The sequence below is a fragment of the Bombina bombina genome, chromosome 1 (assembly GCF_027579735.1).
Source record: "Bombina bombina isolate aBomBom1 chromosome 1, aBomBom1.pri, whole genome shotgun sequence".
NCBI classification, from domain to species: domain Eukaryota; kingdom Metazoa; phylum Chordata; class Amphibia; order Anura; family Bombinatoridae; genus Bombina; species Bombina bombina.
This window is the reverse complement of record NC_069499.1, coordinates 1,475,228,123-1,475,243,328: the sequence shown is the minus strand read 5'-3', so window position 1 is coordinate 1,475,243,328 and position 15,206 is coordinate 1,475,228,123. Positions and strand designations below refer to the sequence as shown.

The 15,206-nt window shown below is 37.2% G+C and overlaps 1 protein-coding gene across 1 annotated transcript in view; it reads right to left on the bottom strand.

Annotated features, from left to right (window-relative positions):
• SDK2 (sidekick cell adhesion molecule 2) overlaps positions 1 to 15,206 on the bottom strand; it is a 476,461-nt gene that overhangs the window by 38,859 nt on the left and 422,396 nt on the right. Inside the window, exons 35-37 of the mRNA XM_053721253.1 lie at positions 13,306 to 13,407; positions 8,410 to 8,525; positions 5,616 to 5,802 (exon numbers count right to left, since the gene is read on the bottom strand). Coding sequence (XP_053577228.1) covers positions 5,616 to 5,802; positions 8,410 to 8,525; positions 13,306 to 13,407 — 405 coding nt within the window. The remainder of the gene's footprint in view (positions 1 to 5,615; positions 5,803 to 8,409; positions 8,526 to 13,305; positions 13,408 to 15,206) is intronic.

The following is a 15,206-nucleotide window of genomic DNA, read 5'->3' as shown; positions in this document are numbered from 1 at the left end:
ATGAAAAGACATTTTTGTTGTCTTGCTATAGAATAACATATCAGCCAATTCTAAAACATTTTAAAAATAAACAACTTATCTCCTGCACTTGTTTTTCAATATTCAAACTCCACCCACCACTGGCCTCATTTGGAGGAGCCAATCTGGGCTTGAGTTGCAGCTGACAAGGTTAAACACAGTCATAATGTTATTTTCATTTGTTATCTGCTCAAGCCAATTAGGAACACATATGTAGCAGGGTTAGCCGTGATAAGTCTGCAGTGTGCTTTTTCAGCTCTTCATTTAGAAAAGATACAAAGAGGGGGCAAAATAAACAAAGAAAGTATATTACAAAGTTATTTTACTGTGCAGGACTAAACATTTTATATAAATCTTGAGGTGTATACTGTCCTTTTAAATGTGTTAATGTTTATCATGCATTTGCTTTCTCATTGTAACAAAATCTTTAGAATCTGCCCAAACTCTGAACCTGTCTTGTTAAAATTCCTTCTCTGTATCTGTCCCAATGATCTTGCAGAGAATGCAGTGAGACTGTTGTTATTCTTACAGATTCCAGCCAAAATTAGACATATGCAAGAACACTGTGCATCTCTCATCAGGGGAAGCGATGCGTCTTTACTCCCTGGTATTATTTTTAAATGTGTGGCTTTATGTGAAAAATACGCATAAACCTGAGCTTTTGCAGGGAACAAGGTGATAAAAGTGTCCCTACAGTCTTTTAGTGTGATAACAGTAGAGAGAACATGTTTAGGAGAGAAATTGAAATTTAAAAAAAAACTTGTTTTCAAAGTTTAAATCTCATGACAATAAAAAATAGCTAACTTGTATAAATGGTGACCTGTCAGAGCTCATAAATATCAGGAAGACTTGTCGGCCGCAGATTAGCAGGAGAGAGCTCGGAGCAGGGACAAAAAATGTCACTTCTTATTGCCTGTGCAGGGAGGTGACAGGAACATTTTCCTAAGGGGTCTATCACTGCTTGGATTGGTATAGAGGTTTTGTGGGAATTTATCCCCTGATATATGTATGGTTAATTCTTCATAATTAATGATTCAGCAAACCTTGACTCTTTGTAGGGTAAATTAATTTGCAAGAGTGTTTAAACATAAGTATCAGCCATTTTGTTACTATCAGGCATAATTTATAGAATGGAATAGGCTCCCAGAAGAGTGTACATGAAATTAAAATGACATTACCTAAAGGGATGGTGTACTATACAATTCCTCCCTTTTAATGTGTTCTCAAACATAATTTATCTGCTGAAGTATATTAAATTGTTTATAAATAGCTGCTTTATCTTTATTTTAATATTTGAAATAGCTACTTTTCCTGAAACCACCACCTATACTAAAAATTGTCAACGATAGGCAGCAGCAGAAATCAACATTCAAGTGAGAGAGAGAGCACAGCCCTTTTTAAAGGATGTTACTGCACCAGTGTTAATTACAATTAATTCTTAGCTGCTGCTTCCTTTAATGAGTACAAAAGATATGCATGTAAAATAAATGTTTTAAAAGCACTTAAAGGGATAGTGCACTCAGACAAGCAGCTGATAAGAAAATCAATATATTTAAATCAGGTGCCATAACACCCTTTTAAATGAGCTGGTCTCTCTCTCTCCCCCTCTCCCACAGCTACTGCCTGTTAACTTCTTTTCTATGGCCAGTACAGCAGTATTTACATTTTCAGTATAGGTGACTGTTACAACAGATAAAGTCAGATATTTTAAACAACAAAATAAATTTAAAGGAGCTGTTTGTAAACAATTTAAGAGATTCCACCAGGTAAAATGGATTACTGGGAACACATTAAGGCCCATATTACGAGTGGTGCGCTAAAAGTTACGCTCGAGCGAAAAGGGGTTTATTGTGGCTGTTTGCGTGCGTCGGGTGTATTACAAGTTAAATGTAAACATGATCAATTGAGCGCAATTGAAGTTAACGCACGTCGGGACAGTGCGTCCTCAGAGCTCTGGTTAACTGTTTTGCAAAACTAAAAAGTGTCACAAAACATATAAAAATACATTGAAAAGTAGTATTTATATGTGTATTTATGTATTTACAGACATATATACACATATAATTAGACACACAGGTGGCACCCAGAGTGGGTAACAATACCTTTTAATTAAGGTGAGCAATGTTTGTTGCTCACCTTAATAAAAGGTATTGTTACCCCCTCTGAGTGCCACCTGTGTGTCTAATTTGATGTTCACCCTGGGACACAGTGAAGGGGGGGCCTGGCAGGTGTTGAACCAGGACTTGTTCTGCTTATTATATGACTCTTGGAACTGTGTTGTGCTGGTCCTTTTGTGTTTACACATATAAACACATAAATACATATGGATACATATATATATATATACTGTATATGCACGTGCATTGGAGGCCTTTGCAGCTAAGTAGATAAAAAAATAAAAATCATATTTATACAATATGATTTTTTTTTTAATATTAAATAAAGTGTAAATATTTCACTTTCCAATGTTATGCACATAGCAGAAAATGTTCAATGTATTTTTAATTAGATATTCCTATTTATATCTGTATATATATCTATATATACATATATATAGATATATACACATACGTACAACAAACAAAGCTTGCACTCTCTGGTCTTTTCCAAACAACTTTTTCTGTGAAAAGTAACGTTTCAGGGATGAAGTATCCCCTTCCTCAGACACAGTGTATACAAATTCAAAACAATATATAGCTACAAAGCAAACCCCACCCCCAATTAGGACCAAAAAAACACCAAATTGTAGTCATGGTAACAACCTGATCACATAGTAAACATCAGTGTATAACCATATTAGTCTGAGTATCGATATTCAACAATCAGTGATGATATAACCGTGCAGTGATGATATGTGACAGAAATTACCAGCAACACAAATTATCAATGTAAGCACACATTCATATATGCAAAATATGCAGATCATGTCATGACTTTGACCATAATTTTAACAATAGTTCGTTATCAACATACCTTATGGACAACATCACAGAGTATTGTGCGACCGGGTCAGGACCGTATCATAATACCCCTTTGGTCTCGCAAAAGTCAAAGTTATGACATGATCTGCATATTTTGCGTATATGAATGTGTGCTTACATTGATTATCTGTGTTTGCTGGTTGCATTTATTCTGTAACATATCATCACTGCACTGTTATATCATCACTGATTGTTGAATATTGATACTCAGACTAATATGGTTATATTAGATCATACACTGTTTACTATGTGATCAGGTTGTTAGCATGACTACCATTTGGCGTTTTTTGTAGCTATATATTGTTTTGAATTTGTATACACTGTGTCTGAGGAAGGGGATACTTCGTCCCTGAAACGTCACTTTTCACAGTAAAAGTTGTTTGGAAAAGACCAGAGAGTGCAAGCTTTGATTGTTGTACTTATATCCTTACTAGCACCCTGGCAGTCGTTGGACTAAGTGAGAGTGCTCTTCTCTGCTATAAATATATACAGTATCTCACAAAAGTACACCCCTCACATTTTTGTAAATATATTATTATATCTTTTTATGTGACAACACTGAAGAAATGACACTTTGCTACAATGTAAAGTAGTGAGTGTACAGCCTGTATAACAGTGTAAATAACTCAACACACAGCTATTAATGTCCAAACCACTGGCAACAAAAGTGAGTACACCCCTAAGTAGAAATGTCCAAATTAGGCCCAAAGTGTCAATATTTTGTATGGCCACCATTATTTTCTAGCACTGCCTTAACCCTTTTGGGCATGGAGTTCACCAGAGCTTCACAGGTTGCCACTGGAGTCCTCTTCCACGACAATATCACGGAGCTGGTGGATGTTAGAGACCTTGCGCTCCCCCACCTTCTGTTTGAGGATGCCCCACAGATGCTCAATAGGGTTTAGGTCTGGAGACATGCTTGGCCAGTCCATCACCTTTACCCTCAGCTTCTTTAGCAAGGCAGTGGTCGTCTTGGAGGTGTATTTGGGGTCGTTATCATTTTGGAATACTGCCTGCGGTCCAGTCTCCGAAGGGAGGGGATCATGCTCTGCTTCAGTATGTCACAGTACATGTTGGCATTCATGGTTCCCTCAATGAACTGTAGCTCCCCAGTGCCGGCAGCACTCATGCAGGCCCAGACCATGACACTCCCACCGCCATGCTTGACTGTAGGCAAGACACACATGTCTATGTACTCCTTACCTGGTTGCCGCCACACACGCTTGACACCATCTGAAATAAATAAGTTTATCTTGGTCTCATACAGTAATACATGTACTTAGTCTGCTTGTCTTCAGCAAACTGTTTGCAGGCTTTCTTGTGCATCATCTTTAGAAGAGGCTTCCTTCTGGACTGACAGCCATGCAGACCAATTTGATGCAGTGTGCGGCTGAGCACTGACAGGCTGACCCTTCAACCTCTGCAGCAATGCTGGCAGTACTCATACGTCTATTTAACAAAGACAACCTCTGAATATGATGCTGAGCACGTGCACTCAACTTCTTTGGTCGACCATGGCGAGGCCTGTTCTGAGTGGAACCTGTCCTGTGAAACAGCTGTATGGTCTTGCCCACTGTGCTGCAGCTCAGTTTCAGGGTCTTGGCAATCTTCTTATAGCCTAGGCCATCTTTATATAGAGCAACAATTCTTTTTTTCAGATCCTCAGAGAGTTCTTTGCCATAAGGTGACATGTTGAACTTCCAGTGACCAGTATGAGATAGTGTGAGAGTGATAACACCAAATTTAACACACCTGCTCCCCATTCACACCTGAGATCTTGTAACACTAACGAGTCACATGTCACCGGAGAGGGAAAATGGCTAATTGGGCCCAATTTGGACATTTCCACTTAGAGGTGTACTCACTTTTGTTGCCAACGGTTTAGACATTCATGGCTGTGTGTTGAGTTATTTTGAGGGGACAGCAAATGTACACCGTTATATAGGCTATACACTCACTACTTTACATTGTGGCAAAGTGTCATTTCTTCAGTGTTCTTAGATAAAAAGATATCATAAAGTATTAAAAAAAATGTGAAGGGGTGTACTCACTTTTGTGAGATACTGTGTGTGTATATATATATATATATATATATATATATATATATATATATATATATATATATATATATGTAAAGATATATGTTGTACCAAAATCAGATATATAGAAATGTGTATTTATGCATAAATAGAACATATTCTGCTATATATTCATATTTTCATGTTGGGTTTGAACACTTGAGAATATGCAATCGGGTTTACGCGCGAGTAGGGTGTTGAGCAAAAACTTTTTACTTTCATCTTGTAATAAGGGAGCTACTCGACACGCACAAAAAACTTACTTCTAGTGGAGTTAGCCCGCGAGCTGGAACGTTAGCTACCTCTCCACTTGTAATCTGGCCCTTAATGGAAGATAACTCTACACATCCTTTTAAAATGGTTGAATAAATTACAAAAAGTGCATTTGCAAAGCTTTCTTACAAAAGATTTCCTTTACAACAGTATAAACATTCAAGGCTTATGCTAGAAATAAGCACAAGCAAACTAGATGGACCATCTGGTGCTACCAGCTTCAGAGAGTGCCTATTGCAACAGTTGACATGTTGTAACTGCTCACCCGCTTGCTGTGTCTGGCCCCGGATAGGGTGACTCCTAGGACCATCTCCTGCAGCATTAAAAGCCACCACACTGATGAGGTAGGTGGTGTACCCAGTCAGGTTTTTGAGTTTCACCCCGCTCTCAGGCATAAACAAGGTCCGCACCTTCTCAGTTTCGTTTTTCCGCAGGAGTTCCCAGAAATAAATCTGTAGAAGACAGAAAGGGGGGCGTGTCAGTTGGGGTACATTTTTAATTAGGAATTTTACATAGCTACAAATTTATTGTCAGAATTTCAAATGACAAATATATGTTAAACTCACTCTTTTGTTACATATGAATAAGAGGTGATATCATAAACACAAATCTTTGCAAATTCTGAAAAGATGGACTAACAGTCTGTCAGGAACAAATAGAAATGAAATAAAAGACAAAAACCAGAAGTGTCCAAACTTTACAAGAAGGTCCAGGCAGGAAATTGTAGATATTTTGAGTTATTGAAACAATATAAATGTGTTCCTTATGAGCAAATTAGCTAGATGTATTATATAATATTATTTATAGTATCACAAGTAGGAAAACATTACATACATGCAGGAACAGATTAATTTTATTTTAGTATGGGATCATATACAAATAATTGACTATAACTTCCGATGTATGCGCTGCACAAAGCAGTTTGTTTGGCATGGTGCCCACATGTAAGTGCTGCTAAATAATTCTATGGTTCAGATACAAACATGATATAATCTGTAGTAAGAGGAAAGCACATTAGAAACCATTGGAGGGCTGATTTGTTGCTCTTGGGTCATAGGTTGAACAAACCAGGCTAAGGCTATAGAAGTCATATTGACAGTGGAAGCATGATACTTACACAGTACGCTGACAAAAAAACTAAACAGGTATCCAAAGTGATCACTAACAGTAAGACACTTACTGAGATGCATGTGCTAGACCTTATGCTTGCTGCATCAAGTGCATCATAGTCATGCTGGCCAACAGCCCCACTGGGACAACCAGATGTGTAATATGAACAGCAACAGCTAATAATTTCTATGGGAGCAGCTAAACAATAATGACAACAATATCCTATGCCTGTCTCTATTACACATGGGTAACTGATTAGTGTGTAAACCCCTTAACAAATTAGCCAATAGGAAGGGTGGGAGTGGTCTGTTTTAACCAACCAGGATTGCATAAAATTAAGATAAATAGGAGGGAATCCTGAATTGACCCTGATTGACAGCAAGCTAGAGAGTTGCTACAGACCCTGTTACTGCTTGGTACAGCCAGGGAGGTTGCATTTAAGATAATTGCAGTGAATGGAGATTGCATAGTGTGTTGGGGAAGGGGGTTATGCTGCAAGTTTCAGTGGGTCTGGGCCAGATAGGGATAGTTGATTTTTGGGCTCACAGTTTGGTTTATCTGATTTGGGGGTCAGGGATTATTGCAATGTGGCTGCACTTGCCAGGGATAACTGTGGCAGGTAGTTGGGTCAGTAGTTCTGGGCAATAACAACAAATGTGAGCTGTCACTAAACAGCAATTGGAGTGTGATACAGACACTAACATGAAGCTGCTATAAAAAGAAATGATGCTTATTATTTTCACAGACCCTCCATTTTAGCAACTTGCACTGAATCTAGCCCATGGTTTGTATTTCCTTGGATGGATATTCAGAAGCTGTGCAAGGGCTCCCTCTGCTGTTTGAGATTGCAAATGATAAACTCAATGTCCATACAAATATAGCAATAATTAAAGGTAATTAAAAGATTTACCTACAAGAACATTTTCTACAATGCAAACCTATTTCCCTTTCTGATCATATACAAAGATGTATAGTGTAGTAAGTAGATTGAAAACTGGATTTATGTTTGACAGAGGATGCAATTTTTCGATTTTCAATTTATTTCTATAATCAAATTTACTTGCATCTCTAGGTATCCTTAGTTGAAAAAGCATACCTACATAGGGTCAGGAGCAGCAATGCACTACTGGGAGCTTGCTGGTAATTGGTGGCTGCACTAATCCTCTTGTCATTGGCTCACATGATCTATTCTGCTTGGTCACAGAAGTGCATTGCTGCTCTGGAATTGACTTTAGTTGATCACAATCCGTTAGAAAAGTGTATCTAATGATTTTTCTACACATGTCACCATTAAAGTTTATGGGAATTTTACTAGATACATAATTTGGTTTTGTTAAGGGTTGTGATTGCACACATAGTTAGAGCATTTCATTGCTCACTGTGACTTGCATATAACACACTAGCATTCTATTTCTGCACATTTGTGTCCAGTTAAGAAAATGGATAAGTACAAAGAGATCATATAGAAACCACCTGTAAATATATATATATATATATATATGTGTGTATGTATATATATATATGGGTGTATATATGTGTGTGTGTGTGTATATGTATGTATATATATATATATATGTGTGTGTATGTATATATATGTGTGTATATATATGTGTGTGTATGTATATATATATATATATATATGTGTGTGTATATATATATATGTGTGTGTGTGTGTGTGTGTATATGTATGTATATATGTGTGTGTATATATATATGTGTGTGTGTGTGTGTGTGTATATGTATATGTGTGTATGTACAGTATATATATATATATGTATGTGTGTGTGTGTTATTTTATTATTGCACTATTGCTTACATATAACTATAGGATTTATTTTAAAAGCACTCAGGTCATTCTGCAAATCTCTGGCACAACACAGCATTTCTCTACAAAAAGGTTTAGAAGGATTGTTCTGATGTGTATGTAGGAAGAGCGGACAAACCATTACCTTGTAACCCTGAATGTCACCATTCTGTGCCTCCACGGGAGGAGGGTCCCAGGTCACATCCAACTGCACAGCCGTGGCACTTTGTATGGCTACATTTTGGGGTGGAGCCGTGGGCACTGTGGATAGAGAAGGTATTTAACAAATGAAGTAAATGGACAAGCTGGGAGTCTAACCCAAAAACAAGGAATGTGAAAGATATTTATATGCTTACAGCCAGTCACATAATTCATGTGAGCAAACTTTACAATGGGAAGCAACAGAGGCAGCATTGCCTTTTTCAAGTGGTGAGTAAGCATAATAAGCTAAAAACTAATTGTCTTTAAAAAGCTGCTTAAAGGGACATGAAACTCCATTTTTTAGTTTTATGATTCAGACAGAGCATGCAATTTTTAACAACTTTTTACTTCTATTTAATTTGCTTCATTGTCCCGGTATCCTTTGTTAAAAAGCATTCCTAAGTAAGCTCAGGAGCACAAATGTACGACTGGGAGCTAGCTGCTGATTGGTGGCTGTAGATATATGTCTCTCGTCACTGGCTCACCTGGTGTGTTCAGCAAGCTTCCAGTAGTGCATTGCTGCTTTTTCAATAAAGGATGCAAAGAGAATTATGCAAATTTGATAACAGAAGTTAAAGGGATACTAAACTCAATAGATAGAGCATGCAATTTTAAGCAACTTTCTAATTTACTCCTATTCATTTTTCTTCGTTCTCTTGGTATCTTTCGGCTAGATTACAAGTTGTGCGTTAGGCTTAAAAAGCAGCGTTAAGAGGTCCTAACGCTGCTTTTTAACGCCCGCTGGTATTACGAGTCTTGCAGGTACAGGCTTACCGCTCACTTTTTGGCCAGACTTGGAAATACCGCAAATCCACTTATATAAATTGCGTATCCTATTTTTTCAATGGGACTTGCATAGCGCCAGTATTACGAGTCGGCCAAAAAGTGAGCGGTAGACCCTCTCCTGTCAACACTGGTACCGCATTTTAAAGTCAGTAGTTAAGAGTTTTACACTACAACGCCGTAGCATAAAACTCTTAACTAAAGTGCTAAAAATTACACTAACACCCATAAACTACCTATTAACCCCTAAACCGAGGCCCTCCCGCATCGCAAACACTTTAAAATTTTTTTAACCCCTAATCTGCCGAACCGGACATCACCGCCACTATAATAAATATATTAACCCCTAAACCGCCGCACTCCCGCCTCGCAAACAGTAGTTAAATATTATTAACCCCTAATCTGCCGTCCCTAACATCGCCGACACCTACCTACATTTATTAACCCCTAATCTGCAGCCCCCAACGTCGCCACCACTATAATAAAGTTATTAACCCCTAAACCTAAGTCTAACCCTAACCCCCCTAACTTAAATATAATTAAAATAAATAGAAATAAATATTCCTATCATTAACTAAATTATTCCTATTTAAAACTAAATACTTACCTATAAAATAAACCCTAAGCTAGCTACAATATAACTAATAGTTACATTGTATCTAGCTTAGGGTTTATTTTTATTTTACAGGCAAGTTTGTATTTATTTTAACTAGGTAGAATAGTTACTAAATAGTTATTAACTATTTAATAACTACCTAGCTAAAATAAATACAAAAGTACCTGTAAATTAAAACCTAACCTAAGTTACAATTACCCCTAACAGTACACTATAATTAAATTAATTCCCTAAATTAAATACAATTAAATACAATTAAATAAAATTAGCTAAAGTACCAAACCCCCCCCACTAAATTACAGAAAATAATAAACAAATTACAAGATTTTTAAACTAATTACACCTAACCTAATCCCCCTAACAAAATAAAAAAGTCCCCCAAAATAAAAAAAAAGCCCTACCCTACACTAAATTACAAATAGCCCTTAAAAGGGCCTTTTGCGGGGCATTGCCCCAAAGTAATCAGCTCTTTTACCTGTAAAATAAATTACAAATCCCCCCCCCAACATTAAAACCCACCACCCACACACCCAACCCTACTCTAAAACCCACCCAATACCCCCTTAAAAAAAAAAAACACTAACCCCTTGAAGATCACCTTACCGGGAGAAGTCTTCATCTAACCGGGCCGAAGTCCTCAACGAAGCCGGGAGAAGTCTTCATCCAACCCGGGCGAAGTGGTCCTCCAGACGGGCAGAAGTCTTCATCCAGACGGCATCTTCTATCTTCATCCATCCAGCGCAGAGCGGGTCCATCTTCAAGCCATCCAACGGCTAACACTGAATGAAGGTTCCTTTAAATGACGTCATCCAAGATGGCGTCCCTTCAATTACGATTGGCTGATTGGATGAAGACTTCTCCCGGTAAGGGGATCTTCAAGGGGTTAGTGTTTTTTTAAGGGGGTATTGGGTGGGTTTTAGAGTATGGTTGGTTGTGTGGGTGGTGGGTTTTAATGTTGGGGGGGATTTGTAATTTTCTTTACAGGTAAAAGAGCTGATTACTTTGGGGCAATGCCTGCAAAAGGCCCTTTTAAGGGCTATTTGTAATTTAGTGTAGGGTAGGGCTTTTTTTTATTTTGGGGGGCTTTTTTATTTTGTTAGGGGGATTAGATAAGGTTTAATTAGTTTAAAAATCTTGTAATTTGTTTATTATTTTCTGTAATTTAGTGTTTGTTTTTTTTGGTACTTTAGCTAATTTTATTTAATTGTATTTAATTTAGGGAATTAATTTAATTATAGTGTAGTGTTAGGTGTAATTGTAACTTAGGTTAGGTTTTATTTTACAGGTACTTTTGTATTTATTTTAGCTAGGTAGTTATTAAATAGTTAATAACTATTTACTAACCAGTCTACCTAGTTAAAATAAATACAAACTTGCCTGTAAAATAATAATAAAACCTAAGCTAGCTACAATGTAACTATTAGTTATATTGTAGCTAGCTTAGGGTTTATTTTACAGGTAAGTATTTAGTTTTAAATAGGAATAATTTAGTTAATGATAGGAATATTTATTTCAATTTCTTTTAATTATATTTAAGTTAGGGGGTGTTAGATTTAGGGTTAGACTTAGGTTTAGGGGTTAATAACTTTAATATAGTGGCGGCGACGTTGGGGGCGGCAGATTAGGGGTTAATAAATGTAGGTAGGTGGCGACATTGGGGGCGGCAGAGTAGGGGTTAATAAGTGTAGGTAGGTGGCGGCGACATTGGGGGCAGCAGAGTAGGGGTTAATAAGTGTAGGTAGAGCTCTCCCCGTTGATTCCTATGGGGAAATCGTGCACGAGCATGTTACACCAGCTCACCGCTAACTTAAGCAGCGCTGGTATTGGAGTGAGATTTGGAGCAAAATTTTGCTCAACGCTCACTTCTTGCCTTTTACGGGTTTACAGGTTTCTGAAAACTCATAATACCAGTGCTGTAGGTAAGTTAGCAGTGAGAAAAAAATGCTAGTTAGCACCGCATAGCCTCTAACGCAAAACTCGTAATCTAGCCATTTATTTGGAAAGCAGAAAGGTAAGCGTAGGAGCCGGCACATTTTAGGTTCAGCACCTGGGTAGCACTTGCTGATTGGTGGCTAAATGTAACCACCAATCAGCAAGTGCTATTCAGGGTCTGAACCAAAAATGGACCGGCTTCTAAGCTTTCATTCCTGCTTTTTCAAATAAAGATACCAAGAGAACGAAAGAAAATTGATAATAGGAGTAAATTAGAAAGTTGCTTAAAAAAATAATAATTGGGTTTAGTATCCCTTTAATTGGGAAGTTGTTTAAACTTGTATGCTCTATCTGAATCATAAAAGAGAAAATAAACTGGGTTTCATGTCCCTTTAAAAGTATAGGATTTTTTTTTTAACCCTTTAGTAACCTTGTACGGTGCAGCAATCACATTATTTATGGAGTAAGAAGTAACTATGTGTAACTGTTACGGCTCTCTATAAAATGCAGTGTAAACATTTTAGCACAATGTAATATGAACAGATATTCAATTATTTTTTTCTATTTTTTTCTTTTAAAGGAGATTTGTTCAGCCCTATACTTTAGAATCTGAGTGGTTTAACTCTGTTGTAAATCTTTTTTTTGTTTGCTAACAACTTGCATAGTGACCGTATTGAATATAAATATTCAATACCATCTATTGTCATTTAAATTTAATTATAAACATTACTGTACATGTACAGGATACTCCTGATCTCTAATCACTGTACTGAAGCACTGTAAAGGGATATCGTAGTCCATCTTTTTCTTTGTTTCATCCAACAGAAGGTAAGGCATGTCCCTTTCTACCAGTAAAGATGTGGCAAATTACCTTATCAATGAGTATTGGCGCCAAGAATACAACTGATAATGCAGTATTGTTTTAAAAGATAGATTATCCCTTTATTACCCATTCCCCAGTTTTGCATAACCAACACTGTTATATAAATATACCTTTAACTTCTGTGATTATCTTGTATCTAAGCCTCTGCAAACTGCCCCTTTATTTCAGTTCTTTTGACAGACTTGCAGTCTACCCAATAAAAGGTTTTTGCACCAGCTGGAACATTTCTGCTTTTTTCGTAGACTTGCAGTCTAGCCAATCAGTGCCTGCTCCCAGATAACTTCACGTGCACAAGCACAGTGTTATCTATATGAAATACGTGAACTAACACCCTCTAGTGGAGAAAAACTGTTCAAATGCATTCTGAAAAGGTGGCCTTCAAGGTCTAAGAAATTAGCATATGAACCTCCTAGGTTAAGCTTTCAACTAAGAATACCAAGAGAACAAAGCAAAATTGGTGATAAAAGTAAATTGGAAAATTGTTTAAAATTACATGCTCTATCTGAATAATGAAAGTTTATTTTGGCCTAGACTGTCCCTTTAAATGGTGCTCTTTCGGGTGCATGATCATTTTTGAGCGCAATGTCCCATTTAATAAATAGCAATATATTGATTTGGCACCTCACCTGCTTCCCCCACAAACACCTCCTGAGGAACACTGGGCGGCCCCTCTCCCGCTGCATTATACATGCTGAGCCGGATCTCATAGCGTTTGTGCTTGTTCAGATCTGCAGAGAAATAAAGTTAGTGTGAAACCAGAGACACACGGAAATCTGGGAAAAACAACAGTATATTTAGATAATGAGATGCCCTAGGAAATCTGCTTCCCACTACCTGCCAAAAATGTTAGCTCATATTTCATATAGCTATTTACAACTGGGGGCCAGGGTTATGCACCCCCATTAATACACTGATTTGCCCCTCTATATACATTGGCATCTATCTATCTATCTATCTATCTATCTATCTATCTATCTATCTATCTATCTATGGATTAATCTACTATTAAAGGGACACTGAACCCAATTTTTTTTCTTTTGTTATTCAGATAGAGCATGCAATTTTAAGCAACTTTATAATTTACTCCTATTATCAAATTTTCTTCATTCTCTTGGTATCTTTATTTGAAATGCAAGAATATACATTTAGATGCCGGCCCATTTTTTAGTGAACACACTATGTTGTTCTTGCTGATTGGTGGATAAATTCACCCACCAATAAGCAAGTGCTTTCCATGGTTCTGAACCAAAAAATTCGCTTAGATGTCTTCTTTTTCAAATAAAGAAAGCAAGAGAACGAAGAAAAATTGATAATAGGAGTAAATTAGAAAGTTTCTTAAATTTGAATGCTCTATCTGAATCATGAAAGAAAAAAAATTGGGTTCAGTGTCCCTTTAACTAATCAATCAACTATCTATAGCTATCATTATGTTTATCTATATTTATAGGGTTCAGATGAAACTGTGGGAATGGCAATGGCTGTACCCCCGCAGCGATAGCAGTTATGCCTATGTTGCTAAATAATGCTGTACAATCTTTCTTATGCATGCTACAACACTGTTTATATAAATGATAGCACCCAAGCAGTGCATTCTAGGTTTGTACACTTACTATCCAGCTCGTACTGGGTGAGGGACGGCTCACTCAAGTTCCGGATCATGTAGGCAGCTAGACGGTTGGGTGTTGGGGAAGGGTGAGAGCAGTGAGGGTTTGTTAGTACACAAAGCATGAAAAACAGACAAGCATAAGCAACAAGCAGTCAACACCATCTGGCACTGCCTCAAACTAGCAGTTTATATGATTACAGATTATATTTGTATGTATGATCATCTGTATAAAGCATCATTACCATATCTAGTACTGCACAAAAGTCTTTGGCAGAATCATAAAGGTTTTCAGGTAATATATTTTTATAAAGAGAGGCATCAGGCTAATATCCAGCCAGTGAGCATACCTGGGTATGTGACAATTGTCTCCCAATCTGTTTATTTATGCAGTTATCTTCAGCTTTAACCTGATGCAGTAGATAGCTGCCCAGATTCACTAAACCTCACTTTTTTATAGCCAGCTGATAAGTGAGATTTAGTGGCTCAGTTGAATAGAGTAACACGGTATATGGTGAAGCTATAGATGCTTTAGTGAATCTAGATACTGAACAGACTGAGACCATATGGTAAATTCACTAAGATATATCTACAATGTCCCCATAGTCACAGGCCTCCCCAGTTCCTGTTTTTATTTTATTCAGCCGATTCATTAAAGTTCACTTTATCCATTTATTACAATTGGGCTGCATAGAATAACATAGAAACCTGTAAGGCTAAAGAACTTGGTGAGGTCCATAAAGGAGAGACCAGTTTGTGAGTTTTAAAGAGCACATCTATTTGTCACCTGGGGCTAAGCAGAGTAAAAGACATCTTTACTCTGTGCATATGAATGTGAGAAGATATTCTATTTGTAATAACAAGCCGGTACCAGACATCACATATAAATATTATACATGCAAAGCATATTAATAATTAGCAGAG